Source organism: Chaetodon auriga, chromosome 4 (assembly GCF_051107435.1).
Source record: "Chaetodon auriga isolate fChaAug3 chromosome 4, fChaAug3.hap1, whole genome shotgun sequence".
Taxonomy (NCBI): Eukaryota; Metazoa; Chordata; class Actinopteri; order Chaetodontiformes; family Chaetodontidae; genus Chaetodon; species Chaetodon auriga.
The window spans coordinates 21,996,547-22,019,254 of NC_135077.1; the positions used below are offsets into that span (position 1 = coordinate 21,996,547).

The window sequence follows — 22,708 nt, forward strand, 5'->3', positions numbered from 1 at the left end:
TTTTTAATATTTCTCCCACCTCATGTACATATCTGGACAAATATTTTATGAACAATTTATGAAAGGATAACATCTATTACAGTGTTATTATGTAGTATTTACTATGAATATATCAATATTAGTGTTGAGTTATTTTAAACTCTAAACGTTGGTAATGAAATGAGCATCATTGAGAGCAACATTCTTTAACTGAACAAGGGCCCATGAAAGCCTGAAAAGCAATACCGCTTGCAATACTTGATATTGACCTTTTATTCATTCATCTTTCATACTTATGCATTGTTTTACTTTCAGCATGCATATACAGATTACTGCCTGTTGTTAACAGCATAGTTACTTCAAAGATAATCACAGTCCAGACAAAACCAGTCCAGTGGTTCTTATAATACCTGACAATTGCTTACTTTGTCCTGCAGGAAGTAGGCTCTTGCACCTGTTCAGATTCCAGTCCAGAGAGCATGGCTTATATTATAAATTATGATTGGAAGGTATTTAAGATCCTGAGACAAGTAGCATGTATTATAGAAAAAAAATATAAACAGGAATTTCATTAAAAAAAAAAAAAAAGTCAGGGGTCAGCAACAGATTGCCTCAGATATGAGACCCTGTACTTGGAGCATTGTGGCTTATCAAAAATGAGACATCTGAGCTATAAAATGTCTGTTGGTCAAACTACAGTCTGTGTGAGAAAGTATAGGCCCCTGCTGTTTTTGATAGGGAATACCCCACCAGACATTCAAATAAAGGTAAGTGCACAGGGTTTTCTTTCAGTTCTTCTTTTCCATCACAGCATCTGCTCATCAGGTCATTCATTCAGTAACAAGGCAGAGACATCTGAAAGAAAATAAAACCAGTTCAAAGAGAAATCCACCAATCGGTTCATTTCACTGAAGTTACACAGCCTCTATTAGAAGACTAAATTTTACCTCAGTGGAATCATTCTTCACCTTTGTCCGTTTCTTTCTCTTTGCTCTTGCGTGGGCATATCTTCTTACTGTCTAAGACGTCAGTCTTCACCTGACCCAGAGTTCGCAGTAGGCACATGGTGTCAAAGCCCTCCTCACCAGCCTCTTGTAACAACTCGAGCACCTGTAAATAGGACACGTCACTTCTTTTTCAAAGCAAAGGCAATGACAAACACAGGTGACATATTTCTGGGCTGGGACCCACCTGCAGACACTTAAATGATTTCAGTTCACTCAGGTTCTCCTGCAGGAACAGCAGATAGATGCTGAGGTCGTTGTAGAAGGGCGTGACCACACCCAGAGCCCCAAAGCCTGGCAACATCTCATAAGGCCTGAGGAAGCTGGAGCTCTGGCGAGCTGGTCCAAGAGCAGCGTACACCACCAGTGGAGCAAGAAGCACATACACCCCCAGGTTTATGAAGCTGAGCAGCCTGAAGACACTCACTGCCACGAGCTTACACTGGACAGCAGGTGGCACATTGCTGTCGTTCTTCAACACCCCTGTCCGCAGGTCACAGGGGAACTCATCAGTGAGAGAGGCCAATTGGATATAGTAACCAAGGTAGAGGCAGGCCAGCAGGAGGGTCAGCAGTGTCAGGCCACGGCATGCCAGATACTTGACCACGAGGCAGCGAGAGAAGCGCTTGGTCTTCAGGTACTGCTCCACTAAAGGGTATTTGAAGCAACCCTCTGCCAGGTCCAAAGCACTGCTGCGGGGAAAAAGCACACAACCATTTTGCCTGAGGTGAAAACACTTCTGTGTTTAGAGATACAAATGTTATAGAATTTACCTGAAAACAAGCGAGAAATGTTCCCTGCAAAAGGTTTGCAACTTGCTGGTGAACACAGTGGAGCATTTAACAGAGAGGAGTCAGATATTTCTCTTAGGAAATAGAGTTAAATAGAGTTAGAAGGCGAGTAAATGGGGCACCCAGGTCACTAACCCTTCCCATGCTGTCACTGTGCTCTCTGTCAATGAAGGAAAAAGCCAAAAAAAGAAATTAAATATTGGACGTTCATCAGGTGGCAAGAGACAAGACTACAAATGAATGCTAATGTTGCTCCATATCTGCTGGATGTGTAAATAGGCAAGTCTTTGCTGGCAGCTGAGCTGTGACAGTTTCATAAGGTAATGTCAGTGCTGTGTTTACAGCTTGTTGTGCTGCCCCCAAGTGGCCAAAAAGTTACCTAATAATATAAGACGGTGTTTACCTCTGAGTGTCCTCAGCTGTATCTTTGACGTCTATGGATGCTAGATTCTTTGCAAATCTGATGGAACGATTATAAAAGCGGTCCAACTCCTCCATGATGAAGTTGAGGTCAGAGGAGAGGTGTGGAGCGGCAGTGAAACGCCACAGCAGGGCCGGGATATACAAGAGGATGGCCAGTAAGAGCAGGATGTATGGGAAGAACTGAGGGAAGAAAGGGAGGGAAAAAACAAAGCAGAAAAAGATAAAGAAGAAGACAACTTTGATTTCTGGCCATTATCAGTATGACTGTCATCAGTTTCAAGCCTGCCTCATTTGTCAAGGGGCAAATAAAACAACACGTTAAGATACAGTTGATCAATGCACATCTATAGCTGACAATTTCTAAAAAAACAAAACAAAACAAAACAAAACAAAACAGTAATTTCCCACAATTTTGGATGCTTTAATTAATGTATTTATGGACATGTTTGGTCATTCCTTGATTAAACAATACCAGTAATAACATTACAGTATACAGACTAAAATAAACCTATACCAATACAGACACACTGTCAGTGCTGATGATTGTCACTCTCAGTGCATGCTGTGGGGACGTTTTGTACCTTGTGCAGCCATAGTGGTGAACTGTCAGCTTGTTGCTGTACTGCTGCCCAACAAAATGAGTCCACATATGCAGCCTGCCTCCAAGAGAAGTTAGTCGGAGCAAAGCAGCTGATCTGGGTACCTGGATGAGGAAAGTGAAGAATTGGTAGGAGCTGACAAACATTTCGGTGATTCAGCAGAGAGAAACAAACACGGCAACTGTCAGCCTTCCCTGCTCTGCACTCATGGCCTAAATTGTTGGCATGTTGTCTTCGGCACACATTGTGTCAATAATTATGCTGTCCCCTATTAGAGTGGGTGTACAATGGGAAGTTCAGTCGGGCACGTATAATTCACAAATGACACACTTAGTCAACAGACTAATATTTTTGGCAGCACAGGGGCTCTAATGTGAATTTTACAGAACGATTCTTTAAATAAAGTGAGCACAGAATTCTCATTTTCTGTTTACCAGTTACTTTAATTCTGCATAATGAGGACTTTTGCTGTTGTTGCACTTAAAGTGTATTTTGATGCTGATACTCATCTACTACTTTTACTTCAGTATGATTTTGAATGCAGACTTCTACTTGTAACAGAGCATTTTTACACTGTGGTATTGCTACTTTTAGTTCAGTAAAGGATTTAAGTATTTTCTCCATCACAAGATACCAGAACATTCATTTATAATATTTCTAAAAATTGAACTCTACTGTCGTTTAATGAATGCAGCTCTTCCACATGCAGCATGATCACCTGCACAACTTACACAAGCTGCCCACTGTCATGAAAGCTGTCTGGAGGCTTGCAGCGCACTGGATCCATCCTGTCTGAGTATCAGGACCAGCAGTATAATGTTAACAACAACAGACTGCAGGCATTATGACCTAAGCTGATTATGTAGATTTGTTAAACTGCTGGTGGAGCTGTAGATATTCTGGTTTTACATGGTTGTAGTACACGTAGAAATGTGTGGCAGTGTGTGAAGCTGTCAGTGCCCAGGTACCCAAAGTTTCCACCATCATCATCATCATCATCATCTGCAGCAGCAGTGTATGCATGCCTCACTGTCTGGGCATGAGACAAGCAGAGAGGTAGAAACATGAACCACACCTTCTCCATCATCACACCTCTGTCTTTATGATCATTTACTGAACCTAATTCCGCCACATGCATAAATGTGACATCAGTTCAGCCACCACCGCACTTAGGTGTGGTTTACTGAAAGAAAAGCGCTACAACAGCTAGAATGTATGAGAGGGACAGAGACAAAGACGCTCTCCATCGTCTGGGTACGTCCTGTTGATGGTCCACGTGATTAAATTCTAAGGATTAAAACCTCAGATGATGAAAGCTCACAGACTCACCTACTGACACCTCTTGAGCAAAAGCGAGCGAGATGAGAAACAAAGGCAGTCCCACCGCCAGAAGCGTGACTATCTTGTCCACCGCCAGCTCCAGACGCACCCCTTTGTACTTGGCCTCCGTGGGGTCCTTCAACAAGAAGTCAGAAAAAACGTACTCGGTGGCTACGTGAGCAATCGCCATGACGGGCGGGAACAAAAAGCCGGTGTTGTCTAATTGATGGACGAGTCCGTCTCTTTTCAATTAACCGAAAGCGAACTGGACTGAGGTTTGAATTAATAAAAAAAAATCCTCCCGCAGTGTAGAAATGTGAGTAGAGTATGAAACACTGAGCCCTTATTGTTTACAGATCTCCATGCACCACTGGGGCAGATGGTTGAACCTGCTGTCCCGGCACAGTACCCCACACATCACAGGCAACAGGGGGACTGGCTGCCTGCCAGCCGCTAGAGGACGCTGCTGTTCCGCCAAGAGCACCTGAGTCTGTACATCCTGTCAATACTGACACACTATAGCCTTAGTAACAGTTAGTCTTATGATAGCCTTTCATTTTGAGTTACTTTTCTCTGATGGAATTAGTAATTAATTTATATATAAAGTCTTTATGTTTTAATGTTTTATTCAGTTGTGGAAGAAGTGTTCAGGTAAATAGGTGAGCACATTCTGCATGATGAGCACCGATAAATGTTTACCCAAGCAAATCCAGAAAATGATGGCATCCAATAGAAGAAATCAGATCAAGTGACTGAGAACTAGACATTGCCATTTTAACCCGAACATATAAGTGTGGCCCTCTGCAATTAATACTTGAAATAATTGGAAGGGTCCAATAATTTATATGGATACATATCTATAGGCTAAAAAACAAACCAACTTATTATCATAGTTCTATTGTTGTTAAAATCCATTATGCTCCAAATTATCGTTTGCTACGTTTAAAAAAAAAACAGTTTCTTTAATATATCGCAACTAGGCATGCATATATATGAATATCAGCCAATATCAGCCAATTCAATATGCGAGTCGAGGCGCATTGTCATGTATTAGTGTATTTTCACGTCTCTCGTTTATCAGACGTAACAATGACATTTACGACAGCTGTGCGTGCTTTCTGGCAAAAATAGGTTACAAAAAGGTGCGGGTTTCTAGGGAGACAGATAGGGGGTAGCAGTCGTTTGAGGAGGATGTGAAAGACGAGACTTTGTCAGGTAGTGAAATAACCAACTATTTCGGAAATATTTTGCCAATACTAAATAATATCGATTTCACCGTAAGGACAATGAACATTAGCATGTCGGGGAAGTAACGTTAGCTAACTTATGTGTCAGTTAAACAAGCAAACGAATGGTGCTTGTTGTTAGCTTGAATCTCAGGCTAGCTCGAGGCAGCCAGTTAACGTTAAATCACCTAATTTCAGATAGCAGTTTGGCTACTCAACCAGCTAACTTATTCCGCTATAAACGACAACTACACGCAGAGAAATTGCCTTAACGTGAACTAGCTTGTAGCTAACCTTAGTTTTAAGTTGTTCGATTCGCTCTGTTAAAACAGTAGCGTTAGTTAGCTTCAGATAAGCAGCCTAAACTTTACAAACGTGTAACTTAACGTGATGTACACAGACATGCCCCCTTTGCTGATTTCAATTGCCGCTACCAAGTTGTGTTAAGTCAAAAGCACTTGCTCGACATTTGCTTTCACAGATGAGTAGCACAAAGGTGTTAGTCGTTGTGAACGGAAAGAATTAACGCACCGGGTCACTAAAGGTGATGTAATCTCAACTAATGAGTGGAAACCTTTAACTTTCATTTCGCCTGTGTAGGGAAGCATGACAGAGGAAAGAAATGAACGTGTGGTGAAAGATCTCTCTGGGTTGTATGATGGAAGGACTGGGAAATGAGAGATCCATATGCAGCTCTAGACCCTATCCATGGCTCAGTCACCCCAAAACAGAGGCCTCCACCCTGCTATGGAAACTCAAAGACTGCTTCTCCACCAATGAGACAACCACCCTTCATCACACAGATAAAGAAGTAGGTATATATCTGTGTACAGTCCAGTTATCTGTGCAGTAGTATACTGATGTGGGGGAGAGTCGAGGAATCAATTGAATAAGTTTGTATTGTGAACTTTGGCAAAGTTGAATGGAGTGCAAGTATGGTATGGTCAATTTTAAATTCAGCCTTTAAGTGTTGACAGAGATAGTGCAACAGTACCTTTTCTTTTCTGTTTTGATTTAGCCCCGACAAGTCATGTGAAATTTGATTAACACTGCTCAGCGCAATCACCTCCTGCTCTGAGAGTGCTGTTAGAATCATTGCACACCCATTCAGGTTATTTAGATGAAATGTTGCATGCATATAGTAGATTTCCATAATAAACAATAATCCACAGAATATTACTTTACTTGTCTAATCTACTTGTCTTTTTATGTTCCAGAAAAATTACATGGACAACAGAAAGGCCGTGCTGGAATTGAAAGATGTCCCCCCTCCTCCTCCGCACCATACTTCCCATTCATCCCAGCCCTTCTCTCTGGCCCCTCTCCCTTTGCCCCCTCCCTGCTTGCCTCCTCCTCCACTTACACAAGACTCCCACCAACAACAGCCACCACCAACACCACAGCAGCATCAAGAGGGAGCTAGGCCCAAAGTAAGCGTTTGCACTCAATGTGACTTTTGCAGGACAGAAGGCTATGGGTTATTAGGTGGTGGAGGTGGTTTTGGTAGCAGTAGCAACATTGCTGGTGTGGTCTCGGTCTATATGGCCCCAAGCTCTCTGGGAGCCCCCATCAGCAGCAGCAGTATTACCAGGTCTGGCTCTTGCTCTGTAGCTTCATCTGGTCATCAGTTTAAACATAATGTGAGCTGTGGAAGTGGAGGTGAAATTCTTGATCCTTTGCTCAGTCTTGCTTACAAACCTCAGCTGCTCTCTTCTGTTGCTACCTCTCAGCCGATGTCATCACACCCATACACCTCCTGCTGCTCAGGGCTGCTGCATACCTACCCATCTGTACCTCTTTCATGCAGCCAACCCAGCATATTTACCTCCTCAGCACCTATGGCTTCCTCTCTGCCCTGTGTTTCCTCTCTTCCTACGTCCTTGCATGGCTCTTGCCTGGCTTCTTCTGGCTACTATGCTTGTGTGGACTGTTGCCCATCAGCCAGAAGATCCCAGAGAAGCACACTCGGTGATCACCCAGCCACCACCACCATCACCACTACAACCACCTCAGCACATTTCTGCTCTAATCCTATGCACCTAAATGTAGAACGCACGGTTTGTGTGAAGGGGGCACACTACTGCCAGGAATGCCTGTTGAAGGTTGGTGGAGCCTTTTGTTTGTATTTGTGAATGAAGATCACTTTGGGTAACTTTATTCTGTATGCATGGATAACCTCAGTCATGTAAACTAAGAAAGGTTTTGTATTTGTCTTTCTAAATGCAGTTTGCAGTATTGGTTATTGCTGTTTTATTCCTGTTTTCCCTGACAAATGTATTGATTTGTACTTACTTGCAGCCCATGAATGGTCTGAGTGAGTCAGACAAGGTATGGCCCAATGTTCCTGTTCCCCAGACTGCTCCTGTCCCTATTCCCATTTGTAATGGCTGTGGTACCTCCTCTGATGGCATGATGCTCATGCCTTCAACTAGCCTCAGCAAGACTGGCCAGAAGTATGGTTAGTAGACTTTACAATACAGTTTTGGATTTCTGCATATTTACTATTGTAGGAATTAGATGACTTATTAATCCCAGAAATCAGTCTATGAATTTTACAAGTTTCTGTGGCCCTTTCTCCCTATGGTGAGGGAAAGGACAGAAAGACATTCGATGAGGGAAACAGGTGAGGGGGGCAATTTAGGGTGCAATTCATTGTACCTGACTGGGTTTATGGTATAGTATAAACCCTAAAAAAGGATCAGTGCAATCCTCAAATGGTCATTGCTATTGGGGAGGCATGATGGTGTATGTGACAACCCGTTGTCCTGTTGCTGCCGGACAGTATAAAAGTCAAGACATTGTGGAGATCTGGAGAGAACACTCTACATGAGTCTTCCCTCCAGGCCGCGTGTATTAAAGAGACCTGATTCATCATACCAAGTCTGTAATTCTTCAGAGAATTAGCAACTCCCAACGATCAACAAGGAGAATTTCCCTTACACTATTCATTGGAATTTTATGTCAGATTGGGCTGAGGGTCTGGATTGAACAGTTTGAAAGAGCAAGCTTTTTGGGATTTGAGTGTAGTCGATGAAAAATATTCTTCTATCCATCTTAACTGCAACAACAGTAAAACAACTTTATTAATGTGAGATGCTTTAAAACTATAAGGTGTCTTTAGAATGAGTGTTTGCTAACTGTCTGCTAGGTTCTCCAGAGAATAGTGGTCCTGAGAACATCCCTCCAGTGGGTGTCTTCTGGGACATTGAGAACTGCAGCGTGCCCAGCGGCCGATCAGCTGGAGCTGTGGTTCAGCGTATTCGCAGCCGTTTCTTTCAGGGCCACCGCGAGGCAGAATTCATTTGCGTCTGTGATATCAGCAAGGAGAGTAAAGCCGTCATCCAAGAGCTCAACAACTGCCAGGTATCAACAATAATATATTTTGTTTTAATAGTTACACTATTAGATATAATTTGTGCCATTCACACGCTGAATAAATAGTCATTTACCATTGAACTACAGTTTTATGATGAGCAGAAATGGTCCTATTCTCATACTATTTCATCATATTTTGCACCAAATCACGTAATGTATATTGAAACCTGCAGAAAAAAACAGTGAAATTACCACTTTGATGTTGTCAAAAGTATTTCCACATCAGATATTAACCTCCAAAAAAACCCATAGTAATTCCCCACAAAAAATGACAGCAAAAGAAGATTTAAAAAAAGTCTGAAGCTATGAATATATAATTGTTCTTCATCAGGTTACTGTTGCACATATCAACGCCACAGCCAAGAATGCTGCAGATGACAAGCTTCGCCAGAGTCTGCGGCGCTTTGCAGAGACCCACACTGCACCTGCAACTGTTGTACTAGTATCCTGTGAGTTCAGCCCAGATTAACTGTAATCATCTCCGACCTTGATACCACAAACATTGTTGTCACGAGTTTTATCTATTCTTTGTCTTTCAACAGCGGATGTGAACTTTGCAAGTGAGTTGAGTGACCTGCGTCATCGCCATGGTTTCCAGGTAATCCTGGTCCATGGCAACCATACGTCTTCAGCCCTGCTGCAGCACGCCCACTGCCACGTGGCCTTTCAGGAGATCACAGCTGATCTGCCACCACGCATGCTTGTCAAAGCACAGGTAGGCCTCACAAATGCTTCGTTGGGACTAAAAAATGCTTTTCTTGATCTGCTCGGTATTGAATGCGGTAAGTAGGTGCTGGCAGGAGAATTTCATTTTAGTGTGGACTTACTTAGATGGCAGAGAGTGATGCTGTTGGAATGTGAATTTGATCATCTTGACAATTATTCATGTATGCAATTTTCTCTTAAGGGGTCATTACAATTTTTTTTACTCTATACCACTCTCAGCCATTCTCCAATTGTTGTTCTACTAAAAGGAAGAGTACTGCTTTAATTCTTTAAAGTGTAAATTAAACAAACCAGACAGGCACGCTGTCTCTTCCTCCCCTCCCTCAGCCCAGTTTCAACCTCCTCTATGTGCACAACCTCCCTGTCAACTGTGACAAGAGCCTGCGGAACGCGGTGAAGCTCAGGCTCCGCCGCCTGTCAGACAACTGTGGTGGCAAGGTGCTGGGCATGTCCCAGGGCACAGCAGTCCTCCGTTTTGGCAGCCCTGAGGCAGCTTCGCGTGCCCGCAAGCGAATGGAAAATGAGGATGTGTTTGGCCATCGAATCAGCCTCTCCTTCTCCCCGCGCCCCAGAGATGATGCAAGTCCTGAGCCTGAGCTTCAGTCTCGGCCCCATCACTTGCCTCAGCCTCAGACTCTGCCCCAGACCTATCTGAACCAGGATTCAATGTTTGCCCCTCCCCCATCCATATCGTCCTTCTCTTTTCTGCCCCTGGAGAAGCCCAGGTCTCCCAGAAGGCCACGGCGAGCAACCCGCCCATGCCACACTCCAGGCCCAGTGCCTGAAAGGCCCTACAGCCCCAGGAGGGGGTGCAGTGGGCCTCCCGGTGGTGCTCCAGCCAAGCCCCATCAGGTCAGCAGACTCGTCAGTGCCTGCTTCCCCTTAAACTCCATTGCCCTCTATCCTTGTCTGGGCTGCTTTGTAAATCACAGTAGTTTCTTTCCCCCCAGGGTCCTAATTGCTGCTTTGACTAACAGCTGCTTGCTAAGCTTCATTTGTCTGCCTGTGCTAGCATGCATGTAGCATGTGTTAACTGTGTTCATGCTTCATGTGTCCCCTGCTGTCCTGCATGCTCATTCATCATATTAATGCATGAATTAGCTCATAGCTTTTGTGCTTTTTTTGTGGCTGTGCTGTGTTCAGTATATCACTGTTGATATACTGTGTCTGTGGTTTTCATCCGTTCTGTTTCTTTTGTGGCTGAATTTGACCCATACAGTTTTCCACTGTGTTAAAACTGACCTCTGGTGGCTGGAATAACTTCCTTGGTTTGTCTTTTGATTTTTGATGATAACACACAGACCAGTGTGGGATGACAATCATGACAAGTAACTATCACAGATCTCTCAGTTGTAACACTGTCTCTACAACTGCAATATTTGCAGTCCTGTTGGCTGTTTCAGCTTGGCCTTGAGCTTTCATTATTCTTGTCATATTGCTGTTTAGTCAGACCAGCTTACATTGTGTTTAGTACAGTCCACTCAAGTTAAACTAGTTTCTGTGAATACGTTCACAAACCTTCGACAGACCTTAAGATGCAAAAAATACATTCTAATATTCAGCTTGTGCTGGCTGCTGCTCTGTGCTTTGTAGTCTGCCAGTTGATTTTAAATATGCATCCTTAGTTCAGAACAGCAGTTAATGCCCATGTGTGACTTTTTCCCGTTGCGCGTGACACACACATGCACTAGAGCTGTAAACCAATATGCTAAATCAGAATTTCTATTAGAATTGTAGAACAGTGAGTTTCAAGTTTGAATGAAGTGTGTTTTACGACGATAAATTACGCTTTCATTGAATCGAGTCTGGTGCCTTTGGCCACAGTGATATAATGGCTGTTTCTGGTTAAGCAAAACAGATCTTACTTTGTAACAAAAAGGTTTGTCTCTGTTCTGATGTTTTCCATCATGTTATCAGACACTTAAAATCTGAGCCTGCCTGCAGCAAAAACAACACCTACACTGACCGTACTGCCCAGAGGGATCACATTGCGGCCCATTTCGTGGCTACCGGCTGCAGCTCCCTCGTGAAATACTGGAAAAACTTCAAAATTGTTGTCCCCATTAGTCAGTCAGGCACAGAAACTTGGGAAAATAGGGTACGCAATCAGATAATATGTGACCTGCTGTTTGCCCAGGACATTAAAATCTTCGAGGACATGTGAACCGGCACCAATTGTACACAACGCTACTTTCATTGATTGAAAATTAGGTCAACAATGTGGTATAGGACATTGTTATATTTGTTTTTTTTTTTAATGTGTAGGTATGTAGATCTTTTAAAATATTATGTTGAAATAATATATAAGTAGTAGGTCTGTAGTTGTATTGATTTTCCAACTTATAGACATAATGCGCAAAAACAGATATTTGAATGGTTCAAACCTATGTGTTTTTGTTTGTTTGTTTTTTCTTTTTAGAAGTAATAATCGAACGTCATATTTGGCTAGTTTGACAGCTCTAGCATGCACACCAACACATCAACCATATCCATCCAGTAAGCATGTACTGTATTAACATCTGCTGCCTCTGTCTGATATAGGAGCTGGGTAGTTTGGAGGGCAAGCCCAGAATGGGCTTCCACCAGCTGGAGAGAGGACGTGCTGCTTCCTCTTCCCCACACAGTAATGGTGAGACAGGAGTCCTGGAGCAGCTGTCTAAGCCCGCCCTCACTGGAGAATCTATGTACAGGAGGAGGTACACATGTCATTTGATAACAACATAAAAGCTCCATATGTTGTTTGTTTGTTTGTTTGATGTGCCCCGGGGATACCACCATGAGGATATTTTCCCACCAGTTAAGGAACTTTTCATAACAACAGTGTGACAGATTCCTGGACATTTTACAAATAATGAAATTAGTTGATGGCATTATCTGTGGACCAGACTCTTTGTTCTCTGGTTGAGCTTTCACCCACTCTGGCAGCCTTGCTCTTGTGGTGTCCTTGAAGGTGTGTGCGTGCGTGCGAGCGACCGAGCGTGCACGTGTGAGCGTGCACAGGAGATGTCTTCTTGCTCACCATTGTCTTGTTGCTCAGAAAAATTTCTAATAGTAGCATCCATTGTCCAAGTATTAATAACCTGCTTAGTATTTTACAAGTTAGTTTTTTATTTGATGAACGTGGGCACTGATTAACAAAAATATGGGCAAGTAATGTATCAGTTTATGTCCGAACACCATGTAACACTGGCACTGCGGCAAGCCTATTGTGCCTTACACATTTGTCCCTCTCTTTTTTCATCTGTCTGTGTAGAAGAGAAGGCTCCATTCCTCAGAGTGTGACTGAATCCCCTGTTGAACAAGGAGACAGAAGCACAGGGGAGTTCCAGATAAGCACCCCCTCAGCCTTCAGCAAGTTGAACCTGCACAGGAGCTTCAGCCCCCTCATCCTGTCCCAGGGCTCCTGGTCATCCAGGTAACTTAATGGGTTTCAATCAGTCCTATTTAATTTGGCCTGCAACATTAATTGTTCTGGAGATCACATACTGCTAATGTTATATACAAATTCTTCAGACTCTCATAATATCAGGTGTAATTTTGGTTATTTTAAATTTGTTTTCCCCTTGTCTAACAAAAGGAGTGCATCCCCTTGCCTGTCCAGTCGGTCTTCACCCCTCCTGGCTGCCCCTCGTAGCCCGTGCCCTGAAGGTCCTCTTGAGCCTTTCTCAGATGGGGCAGAGGTCCAGGTCGCCAACCTGGACTACAGAATGTCCCGCAAGGAGCTGCAGCAGACACTGCATGACACCTTCTCCCGATATGGTCGGGTAAGACCCACTCCAGTTACTGTACTGATTAATGCATAGATCAAATATGTCTGTATGTTCGCTTTCAGGTTCAAGATTGTTTATAGACTTTCTACTAGAAATGAGATTCACCCTTGTCTCAAAATACCTCCTTGTGGTGTGACTTGTTTTGTCTAGGTGAAAGCTGTGGAGCTTAGCCCCCACACTGACTATCAGCTGAAGGCCACTATACAGATGTTGTTCCTGCAGCAGGCCATAAGTGCTGTCAGTGGTCTGCACCGTCATAAGATTGGAGGCAAGCGCATTCAGGTGTCTCTTGTCACGGGTGGCAGCAAAAAATCCCTTGCCATGCTCAGGTACAGTCAAGCATAGTTGAGTTTTGGGTTAATGGAACTTTCAGATAAGAGATACAAATGCATGTTTTCTTCAGTTGCTTTGGTTTGGACTGTGGTGGTAAACTTCAGCTTTTTCATTATCCAGTACTGAGCTCATCAGCATTCTTCAGGATGCACCTGCCAATTGTCTTCCCCTTTTCAAGTTCACTGAGATCTATGAGAAAAAGTAGGTACCTTTGTTTCAACGCAACAATTTCTGTCATATTGAACGTTGTACTTGGACTGTATGAACTCCAGAATAATAAGATGCATTTCAAAGCAGCTTGTACTGCCAGACTACATGCTCTACTTTCCCCTCTCCAGATATTCCCGGAAACTTGTGATTGGAGATCTGTACCGGCTACCAGAGGTGGTGGCAGTGCGAGAACAGGGAGGCTCAAGGCTTGTGTGTCTCCTGCCCAGCAGTCAAATCCGTCAGAGTCCACTGGGATCTTCCCAGTCCCAGGAGGGCTCCTCTTCTGCGAGTGGCAGCCCCGTGGTGTTTGAGGAGCTGGAGTACCATGAACCTGTCTGCAGAAAACACTACACACAGCAGGACTTCAGGTTAGTATATTTTCGCAGTGTATATATAATATTCTGATTAGTTGCTGTACAAACTGTACCAAAGAAAATCTGAATTCCTCTCGGGTCATAATGTCAGAGAAAATAATTCCCAAGTTAGATATGAAAATATTCTGGCTCTACATGCTGTTTTCCTCCACTGCTTCTCTGACGTCTGCCCTCTGTCCCGCTCCTCACTCCATATTTTCACATCTAACTCGGTGAAGTAAGAATTTGTTTCAACAAAACCGGAGTTGGTTTTGATTGTTGGAACAGTGGAAGGTTTTGGTGGAGTTTAATTTTGCTTCGGTCAATCTGAATGACGTGTGTTTTACAAAGATAAAATTACTGTTTCTGCAAATGGAGCGCTATATAGCAGCTGTTTCTGGTTAAACATATAGGATCTTATTCGTTAACTAAAAGGTCTGTCTCTGTAGGGATCCTTTCCATAATGTTGTCAGACATGTAGAAAAACCAGTCAGTGGTCAAAACAAGTACAAAAATCTGGTATCTGCCCAGTTTAATAATAGGTGTGTATTTTTGTCCCCTGACTTGTCACACACCTCACTCACCCTTAATGAAGAACCTTAATTGTCACAACCACCGTTCTTTAAATTGTACAATGTCAGTTAACTGTCATCCTGTCTCCATTTTAAGTGTTTTCTGTTTTTTTTTTGTTTTTTTTAGTGAGGCTGACTTTGACCCCGACTCCTATAAAATACCTTTCGTTGCGATGTCTTTGAGCACTTTGGCCTCTGAGGTCCACAGTCTGTTGCAGTCACATGAGGGAATTCTGCCATTGCTCAGGTGACAGCCAGCTCTTTCATTTGCATTTTTAGTCAAATAATGCATGTTTTCACACATTATAAAGTAACTAACTTTGTATGTTTGCCTTTTAGTTTTCCAGACTGCTATGCAGCACAATTCTGCCCTCTGCAGCTGGGCAATGAGACGCTGGAGGGTGGTGTTCCTCTGGAGCACCTCATTACTTGTGTTCCCAGTATCACAATAGTCACAGCTCAGAATGGCTTCAAAGTCATTAAGTGGATCCACAACAAACCACCAGCACCAAACTCCGGTAGGATGATTTTAACTCTGGAATCTCTTGGATGTTTGTTGACATTTCCTACAGTACCTGCATCGTGCTGTCACATATACCTGATGCCACATTTATTTTTTTCCCCCCATGCAGAGCCGTGGATTCAACGCTGCAAGAGTCCAGTCGGAAACCCGCAGCTCATCCAATTCAGCCGAGAGATTATTGACCTATTGAAGAGCCAGCCCTCTTGCATCATGCCCATGAGCAAGTTCATACCCTCATACCACCATCACTTTGCCAAGCAGTGCCGCGTCTCTGACTATGGCTACACCAAGCTGCTGGAGCTTCTGGAGGCCGTGCCACATGTCCTGCAGGTATTAGGATGGATAATGAGGATTGCACATAATTGTATTTCTTAACCAATTCTAACTGTGCTTTGTTTGTATATTGTGTGTGTTTTTTATTTTCGTTTCCTACAGATCTTGGGTATGGGCACCAAGCGCTTACTGACCCTGACCCATCGCGCTCAAGTGAAACGCTTCACCCAAGACCTGCTCAAACTGCTCAAATTTCAAGCCAGCAAACAAGTGGCAATCAAGGACTTCATGCAAGCATACCATTGGTCAGTCAGCATTGCATGGAGCTTTAGATGATGTCACCATACTGCCTTCGTGTTTGTAGAAGTTTTAATTGTATCCATATAATTGCTCGCAAAAAAATTGGTTTCCCCTCATTAAGAGTAGGAAAAAACAAATGTCAGTGTGAGTGGTGAATATACATATGGATCATCAGTGTTGTGGATATTTGTAATGTATTCCTATACTTTTGTATCAGGTGCTTCTCCAGAGACTGGAGGGTCATCGACTATGGCATATGTGACCTGATGGACCTGCTGACTGAGATCCCTGACACCACCATCACTATTACACACCAGGACATGGACACAGTCATCTCTGTTCCCAAGAGAGGTCCATTTAAACCCGTTATAATAAAAGACTCAAATAAACTGATCAGTAAAATGTTATTGAAAGTAATAGAATGGAATAACTTTTTATTTAGATTAGATGTCACTGAATTCTCTTTTACTTGCCTACAGAGCGTACAGTGGAGGAAATGGAGCGCACTAAGCAGTTTGGGAAGGAGGTGGTGGACCTTCTCCGTCACCAGCCTCACTGCCGCATGCCCTTCAGCAAGTTCATCCCCACCTACCACCATCACTTTGGTCGTCAGTGCAAGCTCAGCTACTACGGCTTCACCAAGCTCATGGAGCTCTTTGAGGCAATCCCCGACATACTGATGGTGAGTTTGTGTTTGTACAGAATAACTAATTCCTTGTGGACCTTTGTGCTTCAACACAGTACAGAAGGCAAAGGTATTGAAGTGTATCACTGGTATGAACTTAAATGCGTCTTCCTTTGTCTCTGCCTTTAAAATGTGTTCCCTACCTTCATCAGGTGTTGGAGTGCGGTGAGGAGAAAGTGCTGACCCTGACAGAAGTGGAGCGTATCAAGGCCCTGGCGGCTCAGCTGGTCAAGCTGCTACGGGCTCAGAAAAACTCCAGTCTCCCTGTCAGCCGGCTGCTCACCGAGTACAGCAAGACCTTTGGTTATGGTCTACGCCTGCAGGACTACGACGCCAGCTCCCTACCGGCTCTGCTGACCAAACTCTGCCATGTTGTCAAGGTAAAGAACACGTCCAAGGAGTACTTTTTGTTGTTATTTTCTGTTTTTCGATTTCTGCTTAGTTGTTCGTTTCACTGCTTGTAAAAATGAAATCAGTGTTTTTCTAAATCACTCTTCAGATACCAATAAACAAGCAGCCACTTTCCTTCCGTTTCCAGGTGGTGGATGGCTCTGAGGGTAGGGAAGTGCAGTTGATCAACAGGAAGTCTTTGCGCTCACTGACCTCCCAGCTCCTGGATCTGCTCATGTCCCAAGACGAAGAGCAAGTCACCATCGGTCTCAGAGTGGAGGCCCTGAGCGAGCATTACCTGGCTGTCCATGGAGCCCCTCTCAACCCCTGTGAATATGGGTTCCTCTCCCTCAGTGAGTTACTCAAGAGCCTGCCCTACCTTGTGGAGGTGAGTGGAAGTTGGAGTTTGTGTTTTTTATATCTTCTTAAAGCTCCTTTAAGCTCTAGCACACCTGCACTCCCACACTGAGGCAGAGCTGACTGTGTCTGATCTCTTTTCTACCACAGTTGTACAACAATGAAAGCGATGACAACAACAAAGCTGGCAACACCGCCAGTGGTCGCGGTGAGGAGTGGGTGAGGCTGACACGGCTTTACCAGTTCGCCCGGGATGTCCGTGCCCTGCTCCATACCTACCATTACAACCAGATCTTCCTGACTGATTTCCAGGGGGCTTATAACAAATTTACAGGCTGCAGCCTTGAATCACGTTTCTATGGATACATGAGCACTGATGAGCTGCTCAGTGCCATTCCACAGGTGGGAATCAATGTCATCAGTTATTCACACTGCGGTCGTGGGTGCCTGCGTATGTTTTAAAAGATGAGTAAACCCTGTGCTCCATCGAAACAATGTGGGTGAACTCAATTGACACACTGACTGACAGCCAAACCACAATGTGACAAATGATCAAATTGTTAGTTGCTGAAAAAAGGAAAATGATCATTGATATTGGCTGCTTGAATATAATCACCTGATTGTGAGGACGTTGTGATTCCATTTTTCCAAAGACAAAAAGTGGGGTAGTGAAACCATCATTTTGCTCCCCTGAACTGAATGCTGGGAATGCGTTTGCTCCGTTGCTCAGCCACTTCTGACTGCAGCCTTTGAGATCTTGTGACATCTGCTAGTCCTTGTAGTTTGCTATTCTTGTCTCTACATATTTTCTTTGTTTGGTGTCATCATCAGGTGGTCTGGATCAAAGGGCACGGTCGCAAGAGGATTATCGTTTTGAAGAACGATATGAAAGGTAAAGGTGATGGGCTTTTGTTTTTTTCTCATCGCATGTTTCCTTTGTGTGTGGAAGCTGTATAATGTGGATCCGTGTGTGTATTTTCTTTAGTAAAGGCAAGCTCTTCAGCCCCCAACAGCCCCCTGCCAGGAGAGAGCATGGAGAGCCCGAGAGATAGCCCAGTTAGCAACGCAACGTCTGGAGCCCAGAGTCCAAGTGAGACAGGACACACAAGTATTTATATCGACTGCTCAACATTTGTTTACTTATTATTTTATAGTGAAGTAATTAAAATAATGATTAAAACTGAGTTTAAAGAAACAGTAGCAAGTGGATGAAAATAATGTTTGACTTCCGACCAAGATGTGATTTTAAAGATAGTTCTGCTCTCTGTCTCTCTTGAGTAAAATATGTATGAATATGTATGAAGCAAAATTGTGTTCTTTTACCTTCCAGGTGGCGACGCAGCAGCAGAGTCAGAGCTGCTGTGTCTAACACCAGAAGACCTGCTGTGTGGTCCTGTGCCATCCTGCCTACCATCACCTCAGCTTCACCCTGACCCCGTTCTCCTCCAGGAGGCAGACCTGATTCACTTTGAGGAGAGGACTCCACCAACAGGTCAGGTCACTCAAATGCGCCTTAAAGCTGCAGTAGGTGACTTGTATAAAAGTAATTTTTTGTCATATTTGCTAAAACTGTCAGCAGACAGCAGTACATGAAACATGTAATCTGTGGGGGAAAAAACAGCTCCATTGGTCCCACCTACTGCTCATACTGCGATTTCCAGAATCCACCACGCCCGACACAAAACAACCAATCAGAGCCAGAGGAGCGTCTGAGGGAGTGTCTGACATCTGTCAATCACCACTCACACACGCTGTGAACCGCCCCCTCCCTCCGCTCATGCTGCCGGCTGCCGCTCAGTCAAACAGCTCTGTGAGCGGCGTCAGGAGGCTAGTGAAAGCTATGGCAGAGCAACAGCCACCCACAAAGGAGAAACTGCCCATTCCACCGCTGCCAACAACAGCATGTACGGCTAAGACAACAAATAACCAGAAAGCTAATATGGTGATTGTTACAGTAACACTCCGCAGCGCGTACGGTATGTTAGCGACTGTGATGTAGCGGCTGGGCAGAGTTAGCTTGTTTCCGATGCTAAGGCTAACGTTACTGGTTGTCACAGCAGCCATGCAAATGTCGCAGGGAGGAGGAGCTTGGAGGCAGGGCATGGGTGCAGCAGAGAGGGAGGGGGAGTGACGTGGAACTTGTGTGTGTTCAAATTTTCAGGCTAAATCTGCTCTCTTCTCCATCTTACCTACTGCAGCTGTAACAAACAGCCTTTCACTTGTGTATTTTAATGCTGATGTGGATACTTCTTCAAAAAATTCAGCTTTCAAGATTTCCTATTTGTAAAATAAAAACTTTAATGATTATGCGGTCTTTTAAGCGCTTTCTAGTTTTCAAAATGGTGTGAGGTGACGAGCAAAGAGGCACAGCAAGGCAGAACAAAAATACATTTTAATGAGTATGACACACTTTCATTTGCACCTTTCGTTAGGTGTCAGCTCAGTCTGTGCTTGTCTGTGATTTCAGTGAGCGATGAACCTGAGGTGTTAGCTGTTGCTGATGGCACATCTGATCCACGTGAGCAGCCTGGCATCACAGAAGACAAACCTGCACCGCCGCCTGACATGAAGACCCTCCTGTCCATGGACAGTCCCAGCCGAAGGGCCACACGCAGTAGGATTAAGCTCGCTGCCAACTTCTCATTCACATCAGGCCTCTGATCCTTTTCACACGCACATGCACATGCACACACAAAGCAATACTAGTTCACACATAGTGTAACTCTAAAGACAAGAGTTGACCGGCTGCACTGAACACACACACTACACAGATGTGACCCCAGAAGAGCTTTGGTGTTGTCCCCTCTACATCCCAGCAGGCTGTTGCATTCTTCTACTTTCTTCTTAACGTTGTCTATCTTTGTTTACTTTTTGTTTGCTTCACAATCTGCGTGTTCTTCCAACGACGTTCACACAGCTGTGATTTTCTTCCTGCAGATTTTCTGCAATTCTTTCATTTGCCAAATCCATCTACTGTAACCTGTGTTTGATTTCATTTGGAGGGAAGTTAGATTATATCTCCACCAATGTGCATCTTCAGTTTAGAGCCACTTTGTGTCAACTTTCAATGGTTTCCAGGGAACACAGCATCTAAAAATGAGTTAGTTGTCACTGAATACAGAGTATTAGGTAATACTGGGAGAAACTCTAGGGATGAGTAACTAAGTTTTCTGTGTAAAATCCAAGAAATGTAGTTACCCCCATTCTCAGTTTATAAGCTTGTCAAATATCAGAAGGTTTAGAGAGATGTTTTGTTCATGTATCATATTGAGAAACCTTCATACGTGCTTCCTTGTTGCATCCCCAAAGACTGAGCATTTAATTTAAGACATTCATTCATTTTTTAACTCATTTGAAATCTTTGGAGATTTTGCTTTGTGGGTAACTGTAGACACCTCAACCCAGCTGGCCACTAAGCAATGTGCCTGTTTCATTCTCCCAGTCTTGGGTAAAGATTTCAAAAACGGTAGCTTCTCTTTGAGGTCTATTCTGACTTTTCTCTCTGTTGTAAAGCAGCCTGATCACAGTATTTTCAGTTGCTTTTATATAATGCTGTGTGTTCAGTAGTCTGTGGTAGAATTTAGCCTAATTGTGTGATGTATTTGGTGGCAATTCAATGGTGGACTGAAGAGATTAGCAGAGTTAACTGTTCCAATAGGGGCTTTTGTTAGTGGAAGCTAACGGTCTTTGAACAGTTCGAGTAGGAATGGTGAGGTTTTGATTGATATCGCGACAAGCACTGCTCTCAGGAACTTTTCTTCTTGTCGTACACTGATTTAATTTATCGCAAAGATTTTGGCTCGTCTCTCCAGGGGCCACTAATGAGGGCCTGAAAGAGAAAGGTGGCTCTTTAACACTCCGGCCAGGTGTGAGCCTGGGCAGCAGGAAATGAAGATTACTCTGATTGTTCAGCTTTAGCCCGCAGCCGGTGTGTTTGTGTTCTTTTAGCTGCATTTGGTCTGTGTGTGGTTTACACTGGAGTAGGTGGTGTGAAATATGCATGGTGTGCATAAATGAGTTTATGCTTGGTGTAAGCCCAGGAGGAGCAGACAGGAACAGATGATGGGAAGACATTCTTTACGATCAGTCTTTTATTTCCACCATGTTTTAGGGATCTTAAGGGTTGGCCGTCACCCTCGCAGTTGCCACATAAAAGCTCAAGGTTTTTTAAGTTAACCTTGTTGCTGGTAGTTGCTGCATCTACGGTGACGTCCACACTGCCTGAGTTGAAGAGTTGGGAGGGCAGCAGTGAGCACTCCTGAGTTTTTGGTTTTTAAAGACAAGGTGAAAGGTTGTGAGTTTTTAGGGATAAGAGATGGGACGGGAGGCAGTAGGTCGGCTGTTTGTGAAGCACCATGGGGGCTCTGGGAAGCCTCCTGAACAGACTGTGACGTACGCACAGAGGGCCCTCTGCGGCTCTCTGGAATCTGCCGGGCTTTTACAATGGCTTGTATTTGCCACGGTGCCAAAGTAATCACCATCGCACCTCCCCACCCCTTGCATCTCACGTAGAGGAGTTTTTACTTAGTGATGTGTGTTGGTTTCTCTGTTTTCCTCTGTCTCAAGCGTTTACAAGACTGCTGGCTGCTGAATTGCCACTAGATGATGTCGGCTGGACGTTTTAGCACAATCCAAGCGCCGCTGAAGTCAAAAGGTTGTTGTTGTGTTCTAAGAAAAGATGCAAAGAATGGGTAAGAGCCCATTTTATCATTTTCTGCCCAGTTTCAGTGTTTAGGCAGTGTTAGCAGTGTTATTACATGAATTTACTTTGTCTGACTTGATTTTGACTTATTGTGAAAATCCTTAAAAGCTGAGAGATTCCACCTGCCAACTCATCAGAATGTCTGAGATGTTAATCAAATGTTTTTAATTAGGGCTGCTGGGGTTCAGGTGTCTCCTGCGGTGTTTTACTGACCTCTTTGATTCAGGAATGAGCAGCTCAGAATTGGTAATGATTTAGAATTGGTAATGATAGAAAGGGGATGAAATGCCCAGAAGAAATGTGTAGATTTAACTTCGACAGTAAGAATGTATTACTTTTTGTGAATTTGAGCAAAACCCTAGCTCTCCCTTAGAGTACAGCAGTGGCAACTAACTCAGATGAATGCATTAACTTCTCTGTAAGCTTTCTCTTTGTTTTGGTTACATCAGTGAGAAGCTATTGTACCTGTCAAAATATGCACTTTTGCATAGTTTTGTTCATGAAATTTGTTTGTCTTTACCTCTGTTTTTGTTTGTCTGACCTTATTCAATTGTCATGCTGCACAACCGCTTTTCCTTTATTCAGCAGTGTCCTTAAAGCTCCTGCCTTGTGATTATTTTTTGTTTACCTGGTGAACAACTGTCTCACTGATGTGTCCTCTCTACAGTCACCTCCCCCCTCTGTCGCACCGCTTTACTGCCTCACTGCACCAGAAGTCACTGTAACAGTCCGATGTTGTTGAGGGGACCAATAAGATTTCCGTAAATAAATTTCACAAGCATCGTTTCTGCCTTGTC

At 43.8% G+C, this 22,708-nt stretch overlaps 2 protein-coding genes across 5 annotated transcripts; one reads left to right on the forward strand and one right to left on the reverse strand.

Annotated features, from left to right (window-relative positions):
• Positions 1-235: 235 nt before the first annotated feature.
• Positions 236-4,528, reverse strand: LOC143318916 (pannexin-1-like). 2 transcript variants are annotated; one of them, XM_076727444.1, is made up of 6 exons: positions 4,126-4,528; positions 2,779-2,900; positions 2,178-2,377; positions 1,171-1,675; positions 927-1,089; positions 236-834 (listed from the first exon to the last, which is right to left on the reverse strand). In XM_076727444.1, the coding sequence occupies exons 1-5, from the start codon at positions 4,304-4,306 to the stop codon at positions 937-939; spliced, it is 1,161 nt and encodes a 386-aa protein (XP_076583559.1). In that variant the 5' UTR covers positions 4,307-4,528; the 3' UTR covers positions 236-834; positions 927-936. The 2 variants fall into 2 exon arrangements, with proteins under 2 accessions (XP_076583559.1, XP_076583558.1); XM_076727443.1 differs by having other exon boundaries at positions 246-834; positions 948-1,089; positions 4,126-4,437.
• Positions 4,529-5,272: 744 nt separating this feature from the next.
• On the forward strand, positions 5,273-22,694 carry marf1 (meiosis regulator and mRNA stability factor 1). Of its 3 annotated transcripts, none has more exons than XM_076729594.1 (27): positions 5,273-5,331; positions 5,943-6,153; positions 6,560-7,444; positions 7,641-7,800; positions 8,491-8,705; positions 9,049-9,166; positions 9,260-9,432; positions 9,771-10,295; positions 11,985-12,139; positions 12,697-12,858; positions 13,021-13,207; positions 13,364-13,542; positions 13,667-13,747; positions 13,885-14,124; positions 14,809-14,928; positions 15,021-15,199; positions 15,314-15,534; positions 15,640-15,782; positions 15,995-16,128; positions 16,257-16,459; positions 16,615-16,842; positions 17,001-17,240; positions 17,360-17,611; positions 18,041-18,101; positions 18,195-18,299; positions 18,540-18,701; positions 19,677-22,694. In XM_076729594.1, exons 2-27 carry the CDS (start codon positions 5,998-6,000, stop codon positions 19,868-19,870), a joined length of 5,478 nt encoding a protein of 1,825 aa, XP_076585709.1. In that variant the 5' UTR covers positions 5,273-5,331; positions 5,943-5,997; the 3' UTR covers positions 19,871-22,694. The 3 variants fall into 3 exon arrangements, with proteins under 3 accessions (XP_076585709.1, XP_076585710.1, XP_076585711.1); XM_076729595.1 differs by having other exon boundaries at positions 10,161-10,295; XM_076729596.1 differs by having other exon boundaries at positions 10,164-10,295.
• Positions 22,695-22,708: the final 14 nt, after the last annotated feature.